Source organism: Bemisia tabaci, chromosome 10, assembly GCF_918797505.1.
Source record: "Bemisia tabaci chromosome 10, PGI_BMITA_v3".
NCBI lineage: Eukaryota > Metazoa > Arthropoda > Insecta > Hemiptera > Aleyrodidae > Bemisia > Bemisia tabaci.
Genome location: NC_092802.1, coordinates 30,643,719 through 30,664,734, shown reverse-complemented (window position 1 = coordinate 30,664,734; position 21,016 = coordinate 30,643,719). Strand labels below are relative to the sequence as shown.

Here is a 21,016-nt window from a genome sequence, read left to right as displayed (position 1 = left end):
AAATTAATGAGACACGTGCAAAACACCAAAGTTACATAAAAATGAACCTCTAATGAATAGGGCAGACTATGAAAAAAAGGAGTAAAAAATGTGATGGGTTGACTTTATTTTTTGTTCTTCTGACTTGCGGTTTTGTACTACAATTTTTTACACTTACCCGTAATCATTTTTTTATTCATTTGCACTGAAAAAAAATTCTCGGCATTTTTACCATGGTCCGTTGGTACCTTTACCATTTCACTTTTTTTACCAATTATTGGTAATTTTATCAAGACAGACTGGTAAGCATTTATTTCAAAAGGTGTATTTATAGTGTTTTTCAGGTAAGAATACCACTTTTATTGGTAATCAATTCCCAGTAACTTTGCCATTTTATCTCGGTTATTCTACCACAGTCGATAAAAAATATTGGCGTTTTTAACAAGGTCCAGTAAAACTACCTAGAAAGTTCAATAATTTTACCGAAATTTCTCGGTAAAATTACCTATTTCATAAATGGTAATTTTACCAAGAAAAACTGGGATCAAATAGAACCCTGAATTCTTGGTAATTTTACCCTTTTCTTAGTAAATACACCGAGATTTTTTTTTCAGTGTGTTTGACTTGATGGTATTGATTTCTGATAACGCTAAATGTTTGGTTTCTTTGGCCCTCCTCTCCCCGTGTAATTTTAAGCGTGCCAGTAGGGCTCGCTTTTTGAAATCACTCGGATGTACCATAGTACAGCACACAGATCAACCAATGCTATTCAACGGGTCGTCCAAATACTTTTTTCCTCGCACCCGTTTCTTTGTCTTTGAACCATTACACTGTCAAGCCCTGATGGTCTTTTACCAAAAAATCTAATGAACTGCTAATTGGAAACCCTTGAGAACATTTTTCTGTCAAAACCGTATTATTCAATTTGACAGAAACCTCATAGGAGCTTTCTTACGCTCGGAGGACTCAACTCTAGAACCTTCTTTCCCGCCAAAACTCTATAGCCAATGAGCGTCTTGCACTGTAAGTGCAATCTGTGATGAGCCTCGTGACTCATTATACTATGTACAAACCATGGCCCCTGCCGAAATCCACTTAAACCACTACAGTTATCTCGCGATATAGCTTTGGGTGTCCGGTTTCGAGCAAGGCAATAAAAGACGGCGAGGCGATTAACCGATTAACCATTCACCGTGATGCCAGGATCCACCAAATTTTCTCAAAAATTGTTTTCCGTCTATTTAGCGAGTTTTTCTTTACTTTCCGTTGAAGTACAAATAAAAAGAGACCTCATTTGTACAAATCGGCCGAATAGGAGAGAAGTTACAGTTCGAAATCCAAAGAGATTAACTGAACGCGATTTCGATGCACGGCAGTTCGCCCAAATCACGGTCGTGCGCAAATGCCGCATATCAGCTTAAAATCAAGATAATTGGACGGAATCTTTAAAATTAATTTACATGTCAACGTTCATGAATCAATATTTTCTCCCAAATTTAGCAAAAAGTACCAATTGATGCAAAAAGCAAAGACGTGAAAATAAGAGGTATTTGTCCAACATTTCAGTTATTCGGCACGCTTTTCCAACATACTCATGTTGGATTTTTTCTTCTTGTTTTTTTTGTGACGCTGGTCCCTGCCCTATTCTTCAACACGTGAAAACAAACTAGCTTAACGCACCTCTTGACAATATCCATCCCTCCTACGGAAGTTTTGTAGATTCTCTACCTAGCTGGCAATCAGACTTTGAACATCTATGTAGTGCGTTGTAGATGGCTATAGGTTTCAGCCCGGTTTCACTAGTGAACCATTCTTTTTCACCATAGTGCCTAGAGCTGTAGAACTCTCCGCACTGTAGAATTTTTTATTAGAAATTGATGCAGTGCACCATTCTTTCCATAGTAATGATACAAAAGCTACTTTGACCCCGCTTTTAGCAACGGGACAGTAGTTGCAAACTTGATATTTAACTCAGTTTTCGCTTTTTCCTGCATTTTTTCGATTATCGTTCAGTCTTTTAGCCGAGAGCTAGACTTTGAAAGTCTATAAAGATGCAATCCCGTTTTAAACGGGCAAATATCGCGCCAATATGTCTCTTGCCGTCATAAAAAGGATTGACCGCCATGTATTTTTCACCCATATTTGTTACTTTAATTTTTAGGTTTCAATGATAAAAAGAGGATTATTGAAATAAGGTTCCAATTCCATCTTGAACATGCTCGCAATATTATCGTCGCTTGGAGTGAATAATTTTGTCGTTGTTTTAAAAGAAATTTTTTGTTTGTAATGGTCTAAATCATACTGTGCGGTTCAACTGCATTGGATTCAAGGCGATTGAAACCATGGATTGTCGTCTCATATAGTGTCAAACGTTTCAAGCCAATGAGAAAATGTTTACATAATTTCGAATTTAGGCCTCTTTTTCAATAAAAATAGTAGCTCTGAGCTTCTGAGGGCTCACGAATTCGTTTTTCGCTTGAATTTACTTTAAAAGCTCTTCTTTTCAGGACAAATCACTGGAAAAAGTCTCTTGGATCTAGAGTCCAGACTTTTAAAAATTTGACGAGAAAACATACTCTTGATTTAATCGGATTTTTGCTGGAATCAAAAGAAAATACGCTTAAATAAAGGAGCTTGATTCTCGATCTAAGCAAAAATCATATTGAATCAAGATTATTTTATCTTGTAAAAGTTTTTAAGAGTCTGAACTCTGGATCCAAGAGACTTTTTTCCATAGTGTTTCTGGATGTTGCGACAGTTCTATCGTCTGCCTTGCTTTTAGATGGAGGATAATGTGATCAATTGGCAGGATTTCTTATCGTTATTGTTATGCAGTGCTCACTCGAAACTCTCTCTAGAATGTTGCATTGACAGAATTTTAATTTTGTTACAGAAAACATACTATGAAATCGGCAGTCTCCGTTTCAACAGCAAGTACAACGTAACTCTCAAAACGCAGTCATATATGAAGCTCCACTCTACCTTCACAGTTTTTAAGACACCATCATGCGAAGATTTGAGCAAAAGTAATGAGGAATTAGACTGTAAATTAATTAAGGATCTAAATTTTAGTAAAAATCTAGATAAGTGACATGTATCCTTGCATCATGAGACCTCATATCAACGAGTAGATTGCCACGATAGAATTGAAATTAACTTTTACTAAGAGGAAAACAAAGACATTCTACATTCCGTCCATTTTAAATGCTCGGCATGTGACTACGAATCATATCTGTGTTAGTTACCACGCACGCAAGAATCCCTCTTTTGGAACAGGACATTTTTTTCCCACGGACAATACGTTATGAAACTTTAAAGGGTCGCAAAGGGCAAATAATTTGGAGTGAAATTTTTTAAAAAATCCTTAAACCTTTGGAAGAGGGGTTCTCTCCTTCCCCTTAAAGTATCATTAAAATAATCAAACCTCTGAAATAGCTGTATTTAAAGAGACAGCGTCAAAGACATTAGCTTTTCCCTGGTAAAAGCTCTTTTTATGTTGCTCTTTTTGAGGTTTAATTATTTTATTGAAACTTTGAGGGAATAGAGGGAGTCCCTCTTTTAATATTTTTATGTTTTTTTTTAAAAAAATTTGACCCTGAATAATCATCACTTTAGGACACTTTAAGGTGTCAAAATTTAATGTCCGTGACGAAAAGAGCGTATAACTTTTCATTTTGAAAGTTATGTGGCAGTTGCTCAAAAAATTATTTTGCACCTGTTTGCCGCTTTCAAGACAGCTTCAGCTTCACTCGTGGTGATCCCTTCAAAGCGCACTTCTCATTTTCACTTCATTTCATTTTGTCCTGATAATGCGATTCTTTGATTCAGACAAAAAGCCAATACATGTATATTCAGAACAATAGAAAGTGATTTAATTTTGGGTGTAAACAAGGCTAAAAATATTTTTAAAACATTAAAAAGGCAGAACGTTTAGAGCCGTTATACCAGCTCATTTCCGGTTGCGAAAACGAAAAATAAAAAAAATTGAGTGACGACGAGACAAACGTTGTTCACTCATGTTTTAGTCTCTTTCTATTGTATTTGTATTTTTGGGCTGTCCTCTTGTGTGCTTTCTTTGTATTCAGAGTTATAGAGGAGAGTGCAATTCTTTATACATGGCTCTCAGGATGCCACAACTGAAAAAGTTCATCAGATTATTGTTGGTGCGAACGAATGGAGGATTTCATCCACGCATTTTTACAAATTCATTTGCTCTTGCCGTGGGCGTTAAACCCAGAATCTGATTTAATTTTCTCGAGCAGAACAAATATATTTCAAAATGAAAAGTACGCAAATAATTCTGGAATTTCAAGAAATTTTCTTCCACCCACGAATGAAAACCATGCATGAAAATAATTTCTCCATGTTAAAGTAATTACAATACCTATAACTGTAAGATATTCGAATCTAAATCTTATTTCATCTACTCACCATCAGTTGGCTACAGATTTTGTGAGACGCGTGTTTTGTTAAAAAATGCATTCGAAATAAAAAAAAAGTGTGAGGAATATGATTTAATTATTCATTATAGTAAAATTATAGTGATTTTGAAAGCTCGCATGTTTGCTACTTCTTAAAAATTGACATGTAACACATCGAACAGTTTAAATATCCAGTGTTAATCCATTCCAAAGACTATCAGAAAGTCGCTTCATTTATTGTTTTCTAACTTTGAATTAAGACATGATAGCTTTCGGATGCTAGCAAGCGGAGAGATATAGTCTTATTAAGGCCATGACTTAATAGTTAGCATATGGATCACTAAAAAAACAAACACTTTTAAAAATACTCAGTTCCGCCCGCTTTTTGTACGTTAGAGAGCAACCAACTAGTTCGAAGTGGGTATGTGCTATGCCTCCTTTCTCAAAACATATATCATGAAAAATGAAAAAGAAAATAATGCATTCGACTTCGAAAAATGTATTAATAAAAACAACGGGAATTTCATATGATACGCGATTAAGAATAGTAGAAAGTTTCATTTTAAGAGTCGGCGGGCAGGAACGAGTCTTTCAAACCGCAACATAATTCTCCTTCATTTCGGAAGTTATGCCACGCACGTGATATGTGGGATAAAAAGCAGTTTCGCGAATTGAAGGCTCAAGGAGAATCCGTTTCTCTATGAGCTTACTTACCGTTGATATTCTAGGGGAAAAAATACCAATTGTGAGTACTGAATGTGCCCATTTTTTGGCGCCGTATTTTCAGTGTATCTGTACCCGTTTAACTCAAAATCTAATAGCAGTCTTATCCTGAACGGAGAGTTACATTGCTTTAAAATATACTTAGTACAAACGTGTATATTTTTTTAAATGCGCCAAGGAGTTTTCTTTCTTTTTCACTTGAGTTCTGGGTTCACACTTCGATTTTTTTACAGTTAATGACATATAATTTCATTTGTTTCATTTCATAGGGCATTAATGTATTACATTTGATCCCATGTGAACTGAATTAATGGTTCTGGATCACAATTTTCTTCTGATTATGACTAAATTTTGCTACGCTGTAGATATGATTAAAATGCTTGTATATTTGCTCATTTTCATTTATTACAATTTTAATTTTCAGTATAAAAACTGGCAAAAGCTCAAAATTAATTATTACTTAAGATTATCATACAAAGAAAATAGACAAAAAGAAGCAACGGATAATTTTTCATGGAATGCAATCAAAATTGACAAAAAATAATAAAGGGAAACTGCACAGGGAACCTTTTGTTTAAGACACAGAATTTCACCTAAAACATGAACGAAAAGAAAACGTGCTAACGTAAAATTTGCTCTTTCATGAACAACATCACATTAAACATACTAAATTATCAAACAGACCAAACACATAAAATAATACGAACACATTACATAGACTAAACACGTCAAACATGCTGAACTTAGGAGGCATGTCAAACATCCCGATCAAAACATACGCTTTACTCAATTGACGTAACAAATTCATGAATAACATCAAACCATACACACCATTCTTACCGAACACATTCTACACAGCAAACACACAAAACTTATCAAGTAACAAACATACCAGACACTTGAAACACAACTAAACTTTTTGAAAACTCTACAATGCATGAGTTATGGAACCAGCAAGCTAACAGTATCAAAATTCAAGATATAACCACATATTTTTTTAGAAAAAAAAAACAAAAGAAAACTACTACTATTAAAATGTAAATTATTTCCAATTTTATGGGATCTTTCATGTGATCTTTCTTTCTCCAATCCAACAAATACTACAATGATTCACCGCTTGCACTATCCAGCTCAACAGGCCATTCACTATGGTCCTTGAACTCGCGCGCATAGGCCGCAGCATCCTCCATACTAGGCAGCAGCAACACGTCGGTGACCAAGGGATGAGGGTCCCTTTGTATCGTGTTCAAGCGACAGTCCCTGTGGAGTTTCTTGTTGAAACCGGGAACGAAGCGCACCGGCTTTGGGATCGTGCTCGTTATCCACCAGACAATCCAGTGATAGCCGGAGCAGGAGTCCTCATCGTAGAAGGTGACTCTGTTGACCCACTGTGTCGCTTTTTCTTCGACATCATGCGCGTCGTAGCCTGCAAGCGTAAAAATATGCGATTTTCACCAAACCATGGGTGAAATGGACGTATTTCTACCAAACAGACCTATGGTTTCTCACCCAGGTGAGAAATATGGGGTGTGCTCTAGAGAGCTGCGTAAGGAACAATGTAAAAGTGGGTGTGATTCCTTTTGAAGAATTGGGAAAGCGGGATTTTACATTCTATCAAACAGACCTATGTGCCAACTGAATGCGGAACTCATGAGCCGCGGGCATGGCAAGAGAGCCTTGTGCACAGGGCTCATGAGTTAAAGCGCACCGTCGACGAGCTCGTCGTCGTAGCGCGTATCGTTCGTTGCCGCTGACGTCACTGGCGCTTTATTATTCTCATTCACTCTTACGCAAAGAGAACTAACGAGCGCACCCCATATCTCTCACCTCCACATAGGTTTGTTAGGTAGAAATACGTCCAAATGGAGTTCTAATTGCATATGTCAGGGGCCGAATGGAGATGTTGCATATGTGAGGAATTTGCGATATGACTGTTGATTCTTATGTAAAAGTTCGCGAGAAACACGATGGCACCACTGGTTTTCCCTGAAATCAACTCCCAAGCTCAAAAAAAGCTCTCAAGTTGAGACCAAAATGGAGCCAAACCCAATACGGTCAGCGTGATACGCGTATTAACGCCTACAAGACTGCATGGATACTTCACGCATTGCGCGTCGTGCACGGACAGCGTTTCACGCGTATCAGCGCCTACAAGACTGCATGGATACCTCTTACATTGCGCGTGCAGCCCGAATGGAGGAAAAATATTCAGAATGGAGTTGTTGCATGTGGGAGGAATTTGCGATTTGACTGTTGATTCTTATGTAAAAGTTCGCGAGAAACACGATGGTCCCACTGGTTTGCTCTGAAATCAACTCCCAAGCTCAAAAAAAGCTCTCAACTTGAGGCCAAAATGGAGGGGATATACGACGCTATCCTGAGAGTCCACCTCTACATCAAGACAAACTCTCTATGCAAAGATAGGGAGTAAATACATTGACAGGGCTGCCACTTTATTTGGGGACTCCAAAACTGAAAACACGGCAACCCTGCTAATGTATTTGTTCCCTATCTTTGCATGGAGAGTTTGTCTTGATGTAGACGTGGACTCTCAGGATAGCGTGGGCTGAACTTGAAAGCTTTTTTGAGCTTTGGATTTAATTTCAGGAAAAATTCATGGTTTTGAATTTTTCCAAAAAGCTAAAAGCTGTTGGAGTCAAAATGTGCATATTCAGACTAATGGCGCAGTAATATTCAAGGATAGGATGTTTTTTTAGGCTGATTGATTTTTTTAGAAAAAATTCCAAATGCTGTTTCACTCCGTCAGCTTCTTCTCCTCATCCTTTTCCCTCCTCCTCCGTCTTTTTTTCCTCTCGTCCTTTTTCCTCCAAATTTTCATTTTCCTCCCTGTACTCTTTAGAACTGACATGAAAAAGCGCGAAATTTTTCGCACGGATTGCCTCGCATAGCTACATTTTCCCGGGTTCATCGGTCTATTCTGCCGTGCTAAGGAAGAACGCCGTATGAACATTCGAGAATTGCTAGATTTCTTCCGATAGAATATTTATTTTTGAGGAAAGTTATGAACATTTTCTTTTGAAATTCTCAGTTGATTTAGATCTGGCCGCGAATAAATTCTCTGAAAAATTCAAAGAAAAATGCTCACGGAATTCCCTGAAAATAAACATTTTATTAAAGATAATTTGGCAACGTCTGAAGGTTCATACGGTGTTCTTCCTTAGCATGGCAGTGTTGTTTGATGGTCTATTTGTTGTACACAATTTAATTGTGGATTAACTTTACATAAAAACGAGCTCTTCTAACGATATCACAAATAAAAATTCCAAGTCACTTGAAACTGAATACGTAGACATCGTACTTACCTCCACTTCCAAGATTTTTGCAGTTGTTGCAATCAAAGTTCGGGAATCTCTTCCGTACTTTGTCAATTTGGTCTCGAGCGAATAAACCTTGGTGTTTAGTATCTCTTGGAATAAGGTGCAGCAATTCAGATCTGAGGACAAACGATAATAATGCCAATCGAAAATGTACCATGTTACCTTGTCGTAAGTCCATATTTAGTCATGAATATTAACATTGAGAGTAAAAAATCTTAATTTAAGATTTTCGTTCGTTATTCTCGACCAATTTTATGTAGATGTCATGTATATTACCGATTTTATTATTTTTTATATATTATGTAGCGTTTTTTCCGATTGAAAATGGCTCGACTTTGAAGCGAAGCATCTCGGTTTTATTCTGTATTTTTAGCCTTGTTTCCCGCCCCCTTGTTATTTCACCTTCATTAAACATATCATGCATGTCTAGTGATTGATATATTAAGTGAGGTATAAGGATAAAGAAACAAAGAACAAAAACAACGAGAGATGATTTCGAATACCTTTCATCATGATTAGACAAGTAAAAATACACAGTGCCTGCAAAAAAAAAGATATAAAGTCCCAGATGCGGCTTTACCTGATTAATTTGTTTACATGACACGCGTTGTTGTGAGCCCTATCAATCTATTGTTACCAGTTAGAAACGCCTTCAGTTTCGCGCGATACTTAATCGCTCACACCAGAGTTAAAGTATTCATTAAAATTGCCCTGCAAAATCTCTGCTTTTCGAACATCCATGAAGAATATTTGACGGTGGTATATTGTCTTGAAGTATATTGGCTGGGAAGCCCTTTATAAAAACTGTTAGCATGTACAGGTTTGGGAAACTTTTAAAAATCAAACGAAAGAACTTAACGAGGAATTAAACGAGGCGAATCATAAGAATTCAGCTCAAGCGCCTCGGGGGTTGACAGGTTGGACCGCGAAACGGTCAGAGGGCTCAGCCATCTAATTCGAATAACATCCCCGAGTTTCCGCAAGAAAAGGGAACTATTTTGTCGGGCTCTTTATGTCGACGGTGAAACTGCAAGTCCGCATATCTCGGTTGCGGTGTTTCCAAATTTCCACAATTATTTTATTTTTCAATAGGAGACCAAATCAACACCATACCTCAAAGTTATCACAGAATATATTCTTCATAAAGATAAAAAAAAACCACTGAAAAAAACATTATGTTCAGCAGTTATCTATGTAGAAAAGAAACTATGACAGGAAGTCTGCAATGCCGCTAACCGAGTTACGCATTTCTGCAGTTTCACCATGGATGTCTGTGATGATTATGCGACATTTCACCGCGTGACATTTCACCACGTGATATTTCACCGCGTGACATTTCACCGCGGACATTTCACCGCGGCGACCTTTACAATACGCACTACAAAATGCAAAACGTGAAATACGTTACAAGCAATCGGAATAAGCAGCTGGCTGTCTATGAAGGCTGTATATATAGTTCAGAGGAAATTGTTGGTGCAAAGAAAATTTAGAAATGTGCCAAATTCTGGAAATTACGTTGTTATTTTGAAGAAACTTGGATACGAAGACTAAATAGAAGGAGAAGGAGACGACGCCCCATTTTTCCAATTGAAATGTGGAATTGCAAATTAACAACAATCGAGGGCCTTTCTCGAACGAATAATGGTATTGAAGGCTGGCACAACACTGTGAACTCCGCGTTGGCCAGTCCTATACGGAGAAAAACACTTCGTGCGTGGGCCCCAAAGTTTAGGTCATATGGATCTCTGAAGTTTTCGGATTGAGCACCTGAACACTTTAGATCTAGCTGTCGAGGTTCGGATCACACATCTGAAACTTCAGTTCTTACATCTGAAGTGCTTCAGTTTTCACATCCGAAAAACTTCGGTTCTCACATCTAAAGTACTTCAGATGTAAGAACTGAAGTTTCAGATGTGTAATCCGAACATCGACAGCTAGATCTAAAGTGTTTAGATGCTCAATCTGAAAACTTCAGAGATCCATATGACCTGAACTTCGGGTCCCTTGCACGAGGTTTTTTTCTCCGTGTAAGCTTGGAAAAGTGTGAAGGAAAAGTTAAGCCTTAGACATTATCGCAGGCGGTGAAATGTCGCGCGGTGAAAAGGGTCCACGGTGAAAGGTCGCCGCGGTGAAAAGGGTCCAGGGTGAAAGGTCACTGCGGTGAAAAGGGTCCACGGTGAAAAATTGCCGCGGTGAAATGTCGCTCGGTGAAATGTCGATCTACCGTGTGCGATGACCAAGAATACGACCCTCACTATGCTTTCAGCATAAAAGAAGAGATGAAGAGGCAAGGGGAAAAGACAGTCATTACCCGCTCACAGCCAGAAACCAGTGAAACCTCGTGACGATGTGTTGCTTGACCAGGTGGCAGACCACAACGTCGCCAGGTTCCATCGGGAGATTTTCCAGCGCTTTCCCTCTCCTCGTCATCAAGTAGAGAAGCGTCCTCCTGCTGGGCAGCTCCTGCCACTTGGGACTGGGCACCCTGACCCCCGACGACCAGGACGCCCAGCTATTGAACGACTTGGATCCGGCCGACCTTTTGCTGTCACCCCTTTCCTTCAGCTTCTTGCTCGGATGTTCAGCTTTGGCGCGCGCGTAGTCCTTAACTTTATCTGGGGACGCAACGTTCGCCTCTTCAGGCCCGAATCGATCTCCCTCATCGACGGAAGAACGTCCAACTTTTCCAGTTCCATCTAGGGATGGTCTATTCGCAACGTTCACCATTTCAGGCATGTATCGATTCTTATCGAAGGAATTAGAACCTTTCGCGCGTGTATCTGGGGATTGTCTTCTTGCAACGTTTACCATCTCCGGCCTGAATCGATCTTCCTCGTCCAAGGAAGTAGATCGACCATCTCTTCCAACGCCATCTAGGGATGGTTTAAATGGAACGTTCACCATTTCAGGCCTGTATCGATCAGTCTCGAAGTAATTAGAAGCTCTGGCGCGCGGGTAATCTTGAACTGCATATGGTCTTCTTGCAGCGTTCACCATTTCCGGCCTGAGTCGATCTTCCTCGTCGAAGGAAGTTGATCGTCCAATCCTCCAATCAAGTCCCGATCGCGACGGAGATCCAGCACTTTCCTTCCTCTTTTCGTTTCCTTTTCTGCTCCGTACTTTCTTCGGGTGGTCGGCTCTTCCATCCGCTCTTACGTCATCGGAAGACGTCCTTCGGGCGAGGTACTTTCGGGATAAGGGTAGGTCGTCATCGCTCCTGGGGGGTGAGAATGTGCTCTGGTGCCAGGTGACTGATGGTTTTTCTGGTTCGAGATCTCTCGAGTTACTCTTGTCGATCCGCCTCCTGCTCGTCTGCTTACCAAGTTGTCTCCCCCGTCCGAGATCGTCGGTTGCACGAGAAATGCCGTCAACACGACGACGAAGCTGCAAAAAATTAAGACGTTCTTTAGCCGGAATAGTACCAACCCGATTATTCCTAATAGTTTCTATTTTACTCGCTAAAAACTGTAAATTTAAGACAAAAATTATACCATCTAAATTTCATAGTTTTTCACAATTTCCGCAATTTAATTGCAAAGGATGAAGTTGCACAATCTTAGCATCATTGCAATGCTAGTGCCGCTAGTGGTTCCTTTTTGCAAAATGCAATCCGTTTGCCGCCGAGAATTTTTGTATCTTGATTTAAACTAAATTTTTCTTGATGAAAGAAAAATGATGCTCGGGCTAAGCAGAAAATTAGTTTAGATTAAGCAGCAAAATTCTTGATCTATAAGAAAAAAACTTATTGGTGGCTTTAAGATTCTTTTTTTTTTGGTGAATCACTGCACAAGGTGTGAATGGAAAATTTGCACACAAATTGTTATATTGCTTTGTCTGAGAGTGTTTTTAGAGCTGATTTCGCGGTATTTTTTACTATTCTCTCTGCTATGGAAAATGGCATAAAAATCAATTTAAAAGTGAGAAAATGCATCGCCTAGTCAAGTTATCTGGGGGAAATTCCCACTTAAACACACGTTTTTTATCTCCTCAAACTATACCTTCAGGATCAAAGAATCGGATCTTTTTATTTCGTCTGTAGTTAATAAGCTTCGATACCAAATTACAATTTGTTTGATTTTTACAAGCATTCGTGGAAAATGAGAAGAGATATCGATTTGACTCTTGTGGCCTTTCACCGCCATCATTTTCCCGCCTTTCCGGTGCGTAAATACCTTGCTAAATACCTGCTAAACCATCTCGTCATCCACTCGCCTGGTACTTTTAGAATACTAAATAAAAGACACAAGTTTTTGTGACCCATTTTATTTCGTGCGCATGTTTTTTTTTTTTTGCACAATAAGCACTCAATTCTTGCATTCATCCGTTACAAGTTTCTTTTTCAGTAAACGTCATTTGGATACTCTAACTTCCATTTGCTTTTTATTAAAAAATATCAAGAAGTTAAAATTTTAGATTAAAAAAGATTTTAATTTTGGATTTTCGAGGAAACTTGAATTCACTGAAACCACTGTATCTTCGTGTGACCATTTACCCAACTCCTGGTACACAGAAGTTTCCTAATTTAATCTCAACACGCGAAATCGTGGAAGGAAAAATAATAATAATCAAGGCCGGATTAAGAAGGTGGCCACATGGGCCGCGGCTCCTGGCGGCGAAATGAGGGGGCGGCAAATTTTGCAATTTTTTTAAATGCGGGTACAAAAAAATCGGATTCAGAAAAAAATTACAAACAAGAAAAGGTGACAAAATCTCTCATTTCCTGAGAGTACATTAATTTCTACTTTTATCGTATTTCGGTGATACAAAAGACTACGCACCTCTAATTAGTTGAGTTAAGAGAGAAACCAAACACGTAATTTGGCTTGGAGCGGCGCGGCGCAGAGAGAAATGATGACGAGGACTTGAGATGAAAAAGGAAAAGCCCTCGGCGCGGCGCGGCGGTCGGCATGTAACACATATTAGCGCCTACAAGACTGCATGAATACTTCACGCATTGTGTCAAACACAGTGCGGTCAACAGCGGTCGGCGCGGCGCGGCGTGAAACGCACAGCGCCTACAGGACTACATGAATACTTCACGCATTGCGCCAAACACAGTGTGGTCAGCGCGGCACGGCGGCGGAAGTTAAAATTATTAAAGCACATTTATGTTTGTTCTTTCTTAATTTTTTAGTTCATTTCTTACAAATGAAAGGCCTTGCCACACAGCGATAGGTTTACGGAACTGAGCTTTCGCGCGAAGTTCCGTGAACTTTTGCTAGTAGTGCTGACAGAGCTTACGCAAAAAATGTGTCCAACACGAGTGAACGCGTCTTATGCACCCTTCTCCCTCCGGCACGTTCACTTGATGGTTTTCATTGATGTTTCAAAATGAATGAGAAGAGGGCAGCAAAATACAGGCGGCCCATAGGCGACAAGTAGGTAAATCCGAACATGATAATAATAATAATAATAATAATAATTTGATTATGCTTCCAAAATTTTGATTCTGATGTGTTTAACCACTCATTCCGTGAAATTATAGGACACGATGCATCCCTAAATCAGCGAGAAAAACAGACTTTATGGAGCGATTTGCTTCAGCTTTTAAAGAAAAATATATAAATTTGTAGAGCTTTTAATATTTTTCAACAAATTCGATGTAAAGGCGGATGGTTGTATCAAAGTAACTCAGTTCAAGGCGCGCCGAGAGGTGAACAGACAATAAAGATGCAGAATGTTGCACAAAATCTTATTTTCTCACTGTTAAGTTGATGAAAAATGTTCAACAAGTTTAGTATACCGATTTGAAGCTTAAACTAGGAGATACAAAATAATTACTTTTTCGTTTTATTTTTCTGTACTTTTGCTTTTATGGGCCTTTGAAAACTTTGGTGCGATCCGTTTAAGCGGCGGAGGGTAAGCACGCGGTCTTAACGGTAGTTGGTCTTAGTAAATATAAGATCTCTCATACATGACTACATAAATTAACAAAAATTTGGGCTTATCATAAAGTTGAGATTATTCCCTATACGTAATTTTCATGCCGATTTGACGTATTTTTAGTTTTGAAGATGTAAAGTAGAGAAAATTACTCTTTTCAAGAACCTACATAGTTATTGTAATTGTTCGTTTGTTTGAATTGTTGTACTTACTAAACTGTCTTATTCATTGGCACTTCGAATTGCAGCAACTTTCCTCAAAACACAGGGTACATCTCGCTGAAAACGAATAAAAGAGTCTGAAATTCACAACTTTTTAAAGTTGTTCGCACTCAATTGAATATTGTTTCATAATTCCAAGAAAGCACTTAATCTACTATCAAAAGTTTGCAAGAGGATATAGCATTGAGTTTCCAATTACGAATGAACTATGAGCAAAGATTCATCTTTTTATAACCCAGCAAACCCGTGCGTGTTGTCTTTTTCTTTTCAAAACTTTCGCCTCTTTTTTGCGAAGAATAATGAGGTGCTTTCCAAGAAAAAATAGTTTTATGACGTGCCGGTTTTGCAATCAAAGTCAAGCAGGACTTTTTTCCATTTTTTTTTGGAAGGCCAAAGGTGAATCTGATACAGTGGAAGGGAACTTCATGGAGGGACTGTAAATCTTTTTTCATTCCTGATTTAACCATTTGTAGTTAGAAAAAGTTTTGCTGTAGATTTTGCAATAAACAAATGCTAAATTAACCACCCCCGTGGTTGATAAATTAGTTGTCCACTATTCTGCCGTGCTAAGCAAGAAGGCCGTAAATCCATCAAGATTTTCCCGCGTTTTTTGGAACTTAACAGTTAATAAACTAAAAACCGTTTTGCACACGCACCTCAAATTTTCAGGTAAGTTCTTGATAGTATTTGCGAAGGATTTCTGTTAAAACCTTGTCCCAAGGTACACAATAAGTTTCTCTGCTATGATACATTGTTTCCAAAAAATGTAAAATGGGGTTTACGGCGTTTTAGCGATGCACGGCAGTATTGTAAATTGGACTACATTTTGCAATTAGGAACTATAAATTCCGGCCCGGTACGAAAACAACGTATGTGCCATTAATTTCCCTATGCACATAAGTGTTTTTTCAGAGAAGCCAGAATTTATAGGTCCAAATTGCAAAATGCAATTCAATTGTACATTTGAAACATGCCGGACATATTCTTCAACAATTCAATTGTTAAATCAGAAATCCATTTTTTCCGTGTATCTGAATGTTTTCGTAGCACTCGAGTGTGTCACAATGCTGCATCACATGAACATTCTTGGTTTCCTCGAATGAATTCGGCAAACTCTTCGATCAACGCAACCACGATGAAATGAAGATTTTTTTTGCATTTCACTCACGGGCCGAACCCGGCAATAATCAGCGAGGCTATTGGCTATTGGGGCACCCTCTCCGCGAAGATCCGTTATCGGGATAACTTTTACCTTGTTCTTCCCAGGCACTTAAAGACAAAGAAACAAATAAATACAACAAAGTGTTATCTGGCGGAGGAAATCGAATTAACGGCAGCGAAAGCAGAGGTCGGGGCGCCTCATTCTTTGCCGAGGAAAGGGCCAGCTGACTTTGGCGCCGACGCAAAGTTGCCAGAAATCGGAAATAAGATTCTACTTTTCCTCACTGATCAAATGCAGAGTTCATAGAGATCCTCTGAAAATTCGATATTTTGACAGTTTTTAGCAGAAAGGCACAAAGCCACGTCAGCTATTGCACTGAAAAAAAAGTAGTTAGCGTTGAGAACTAATTTGGTAAGTTCTCGCCAAGTAGAATCAAAATTAGGCTTCAGAACTAATTTATTGTACTGAAGCACCAATCAATTCGCTTCATACGCTGACTTGACTTTACTAGAGCGCGAACCAGAATTGGAAAACAGCACTAGCTGTAAAATTAGCGCTGTGGTAAGACAAATTCACTTTCGGGTCAAACTAATTCGCCCTCAACGCTAACTGCCACATTGTCCGTTACATTTATTTAGTTTCGAAAAAGTGGCGTCGGTACAACAGCCTCAATCGCGTCAGCTCGTGAAAATCAATTAAAATGTGAAATTTCGGGCTCGTTTGACAATGTAAATACTCCCGGTATGATTTATAGTGTCCTCTCTTTCTTGAAAACGTTCGAAAGCAACATAAATAAACCTGTTAAGGTTAGAAATCGTCTGTTCGATTCGAAACGTAAACAAGCATGATATTCGTTGGAGTCGTCAATCTTCTGTATTAAATTGCGATTAAAGCGTTCCGCGTTCAGTTTATATTTTACGAAAATCTGTGAACTTACTGCTTACTTCTATAGTTCGTGTTCTCCCGTAATTTCAAAAGAATATCTCAAGTGTTCGGACGAGATATGTTTATTCAGTGTGAACATTCGCTACCGTTTCATGTGTGAAGGTGTCTCTCTCTAAAGGATAATTCTGTCTACTTGCACATACCTATGGGATATTCCTTTCCTCTGCCGTTCATTTGGAACCGGTCAGTTTATTTTTACCTCTCGTCTTTTAAGAAATCTTCTTTTCCTGAAAGTATTGTCCAGTTATCATTCGCTAAGCCGTTTTCTCCTCTCTCAGTTTTGAGGTTAGGTTGACCCAACCCTACCGAATGCGAATTAGAGTAGCGGAATTAGTTTCCAGCACTAATAGTGGTTAGTGTACAGAAACCAAAAATCATGTGTGTCCAAATCACACAATTTGAGTTAGTGTATAGAAACCATTTTTAGTCCTCTGACGCTAACTCATTTTTTTCAGTAAGCCAAATTTAACCGGGCAATTTAATTTTTTACGTAAAAATTATTGTGCGGGTTCCTTTGAAACTTTCAAGGAATTTGCTTCGCACTATGCAAAAAACTTCACCGATATTAGCACAAAAATTTGCGGGACCGTTTTCATGTAAAATTTAATCAAATAAATTCGGCAACAGCTGATGTGGCTTGGTTCATTTCTGCTTAAAGTGGTCTATTTATTCTCAAAGGAGACATAGCTAACTCTGGGGATTTTTCGTGAGTGAGATGATCTTCTCTCTTTTTTTCTTTCACTATATTAGATATCTCTACCCTCTAAATGTACAAATTAGGGTGTCCGTATCTCGTATCAGGTGTATTGAACTTAAGATAGTAAGTTGGAATATTTTAGCCAACGTGCGTTAAAAATCGGCATAAAGCTGAAAAATCAATACAGAGGGGAGAAAACTCACATGAGCACAATTTTTCCTCAAAGAGATACGCTGTTTGGTGTAACACTAGTCACTAGTTAGTTGGTTAGTAGTTGGTTTTCACGACCCTCCGAGCTTGGTAGCAGAAAATTCAAGAAGCTGCGCCATACCGATGATGGGTCCGATTAGACCCGAAGCGCGTCTGCAGTTACCTTCCTGAACGGTCGTCGTGACTAGTGTTGCACTAAACAGCGTATCTTTTTGAGGGAAAATTGTGCTCATATGAGTTTTTTCCCTCTGTAGTGAAATATCCAGCTTTATACTGATTTTTAAGGCACGGTGGCTAAAAAATTCCAACTTACTGTCTATACAACTTGTGCGTCTACCGCAATCAGTTTATGTTAGTATATTAAACTTCCTTATGTCAATGGGCATAATCTTTTCTTAATCTGCAATGGTCCGGTTTACTGGGAGAAAGACGCAAGAAAACCGAACTTTAATAAATGAACGATATCGCAGACTGTTTCAAATCCCTCTCCGCACGATTTCAATCAATTTGAGGTGCATTTGATTTTGCTCTTTTATTTTAATGAGGAGAAAACAAACGCTCAAACACCCTTAAAATAATATCCGAGACAGATTTATAACAGTTAGCGAGCTTGTTTATTTATTTATTTATTTATAATTTTAAGTTGAGTTTGCATAAATCTCTCACCGAGATATCGCGATTGTTAGCAAAGAGGGAAAAGTGCCCGCAGACGTGATAAATTTGAAAATGCTGAACAATGACAACGCACATTATCCGCTTCTAAGTATTAGAAACCTCCGATGTGTTAAATTTGACTTCCGGGTTATTTCATTCACAAAAAGTCAAAACGCCGCACAGTAGATCGAGTCAACAGGAGAGGTCGGACATGTTTCATTAAGAACTTAAAAAGCGTATATTTTCATGAATATGGAATATTGATGTTTCAAAAGTAGTTTCATTGGTTTTCTCGTAAAATTTTAAATAATAAGCACATCTTAAAATTAAAATTGTGATGAGACAAACGGAAAATTTTACAAGTTTGGTCAAACATTTCGTGTCCGCCTTCCTCCAACGACTTGTTCCACTGTGCGCCGTTTGCTGTCTCTCTTGGGAGCAACAGACTCATTGAAGAATTGCAACCACCTACACTTGTATATGATTTTTTGAAATTTAAATGATGCTACAATAATATATTACTTATCAACGGTGTAAGTCGGCAATCACATAACTCGGTTTGCGACGTCGCAGCAGACTTCCTGTCAATAGTTTATTTAATAAACGGAAAACTACTCAACGGCAATTCTTTAAAACTGCCGTGATTTTCCTTCTCTGTGCGAAAAAATTCTGCAAAAAATTCAAGGAATGATGTCAATTTGTTCTCCTTTAAAAAATGACATAGAGGTGGATATTTTCGGACACCGAACACGAGATATGTGATTGCGGACTTTTTCTGTCGTTATACCTTTTGTAGAGTTGTTTTCTAAACTTCCTGGTGAGTGAATTAGTTTCCACTTTGAACTTTGAAGAGAAAACAATTATATCACTGTGATTTTGTTTGTACCATTTCTGGTGCCTCATTGTCTGTCATGCTATCTTGGCCTCAACTTGGAGTGCTATTTGCGAGCTTGCACGATATCAGTCAGCATCGTGTAAACGTGCCATACATGAACTGTTACTGCAAAAAAATGCGTATTTCAGGTTACGACGTTGCAAACTTCCTGCCATTCCAAATTTTTAGAAAGGAAAATTACTCAACTTCATTTTTTGGAAACTTCTCTGATTTTCTCTCTCTACGTCACAACTAATCCATGGAATTTTCATGCTGTATCGTTGGTTTGTTCTCCTTTCATTGAATAAAATGGGAGAGAATATCTTCAAACACCGCAAAAGAAACACGCACACCTGCAGTTCCACAATTGACATATTTTGTACTACATGTTGTTTTGTTGTTCCTTCTGAAGGACTATCACTGTTACTAACGCGTACAAAACACTGTAGCGCTGAGCCGTGACACTTTAGGTAAAATATCGCCAATCGCACAGGCAGTAGTGCTGAGCCCTACGGCTTTAGGGACCAGCACTACTGCCTGCAGTTGGCCATATTTTACCTAAAATGATAGGGCTTAGCGCTAAGTTATTTTTTCCGTGAACAACCGTCATAAAAACTCGAGAGACCCCTCGAATTTTAAAAAGACGCCTCTCAAAGATTTTTCAAAATTCTTGTTCTCAAAAAATATTTTTTGGATATTTCCTAAAATGTAGTTTACATAATTTTTAACAGTTTTTTCGTGAATTGTTGAGAGGTGCTTTTTAGCGGTCTTGTTAAGATAACGTACGAATAGTTCATTATTTCGTTAATTCCCCTCTCTTCCGGGACTTCGCCAATTTCATGATAAGTTTGGCAAACGGACAATGCTGGCCTCTTGAGCGCGTTGGCTAACATAAATCAAGCGAATATTGGCCCACCCATAACAGCGATCGGGGATCAGATGAGGGGAAACCGATCGTTATAAAATTCGCCTGAGCTGACCCCAGTTTAGACGGTCGAATTTCACGACTGCGAGGAGAAGTGAGGCGTTGGATTTACTTTATCTTGATATCGCGGCTGCGAATGAGGCCGGAATATGCGAGGAGCCAATTTTTAAGCGAATTTCATTGACAGAACGGGCACAGATTTTGATTAGATCCAAGTTCCCAGTTGGAGCTAAGAGCCAATTACACCATAATCAAACGTCTGGGTAGATGGCCGAGATGAGAGCAGCGCTCATCGATGACCAAAGTCCAAAACAACGTATCTCCATTCCAGTGGCGTGGCATGAATAGCGATCTATCGATATTTCCCCATTTGAAGCTGTGGTGAATAATCGATTATTAAGGTGTTCGCTGCGAACAACCTGTTTATCGATCCTTTTCCATTGATTTAAGTGGCATTACAATCGATATATCGTCACCTTCCAGGCAAAGTATCACAAGCGCCATGCGACGTTTAAAAATTTCCGCCGCCATTTTATTTTTTTACAGAGAAATTGTTCAACGAAGCTGTCCGAAAATTTCACTGAATTTTCTTTGTGCTGCCGATAAAATTTAGTGAAATTTCCAAACAGATTCAACCAAGAATTTCTCAGTAAAGAAATAAAATGGCGGCGGAAATTTTTAAACGTCGCATGGCGCTTGTGATACTTTGCCTGGAAGGTGATGATATCTCAAAGCACGGCACGCCACTGCTCCAATCTACTGTTCTACTGTTCTACTGTTCTACTGTTCTACTGTTCTACTGTTCTACTGATCTACTGTTCTACTGTTCTACTGTTCTACTGTTCTACTGTTCTACTGGTCTACTGGTCTACTGATGTTATTCTTAAAATTGGGTCGCCCATGTTGGAATGTAAGTGTCGCAGGCAAATAGTAAAATCAGTCACTTCGTCAAATGCCTAGGCAGATAGTTAAATTTTGACGGTC

The 21,016-nt window shown here is 38.8% G+C and overlaps 2 protein-coding genes across 2 annotated transcripts in view; one reads left to right on the top strand and one right to left on the bottom strand.

The window, feature by feature from the left end:
- Kal1 (anosmin-1 Kallmann syndrome 1) overlaps positions 1–3,442 on the top strand; it is a 53,459-nt gene extending 50,017 nt beyond the window's left edge. The window contains exon 8 of the mRNA XM_072304924.1: positions 2,873–3,442. Within this exon, the coding sequence (XP_072161025.1) occupies positions 2,873–3,070 (198 nt within the window). The 3' untranslated portion in view covers positions 3,071–3,442. The remainder of the gene's footprint in view (positions 1–2,872) is intronic.
- Positions 3,443–8,380: 4,938 nt separating this feature from the next.
- LOC140225565 (uncharacterized) lies at positions 8,381–19,146 on the bottom strand. Its single transcript, XM_072304814.1, has 3 exons — positions 19,120–19,146; positions 10,773–11,845; positions 8,381–8,577 (listed from the first exon to the last, which is right to left on the bottom strand). The coding sequence occupies exons 1-3, from the start codon at positions 19,144–19,146 to the stop codon at positions 8,412–8,414; spliced, it is 1,266 nt and encodes a 421-aa protein (XP_072160915.1). The 3' UTR covers positions 8,381–8,411.
- Between the last annotated feature and the right edge of the window lie 1,870 nt (positions 19,147–21,016).

Excerpts from the sequence above, each read along its gene's own strand:
- LOC140225565 (XM_072304814.1), bottom strand. The coding sequence starts at position 19,146 with ATGACAGACAATGAGGCACCAGAAATG. Across the intron at positions 11,846-19,119 it reads ACAATGAGGCACCAGAAATG|CTTCGTCGTCGTGTTGACGG; the intron begins GTACAAACAAAA and ends AATTTTTTGCAG. Across the intron at positions 8,578-10,772 it reads TGGTTTCTGGCTGTGAGCGG|ATCTGAATTGCTGCACCTTA; the intron begins GTAATGACTGTC and ends GTTTGTCCTCAG.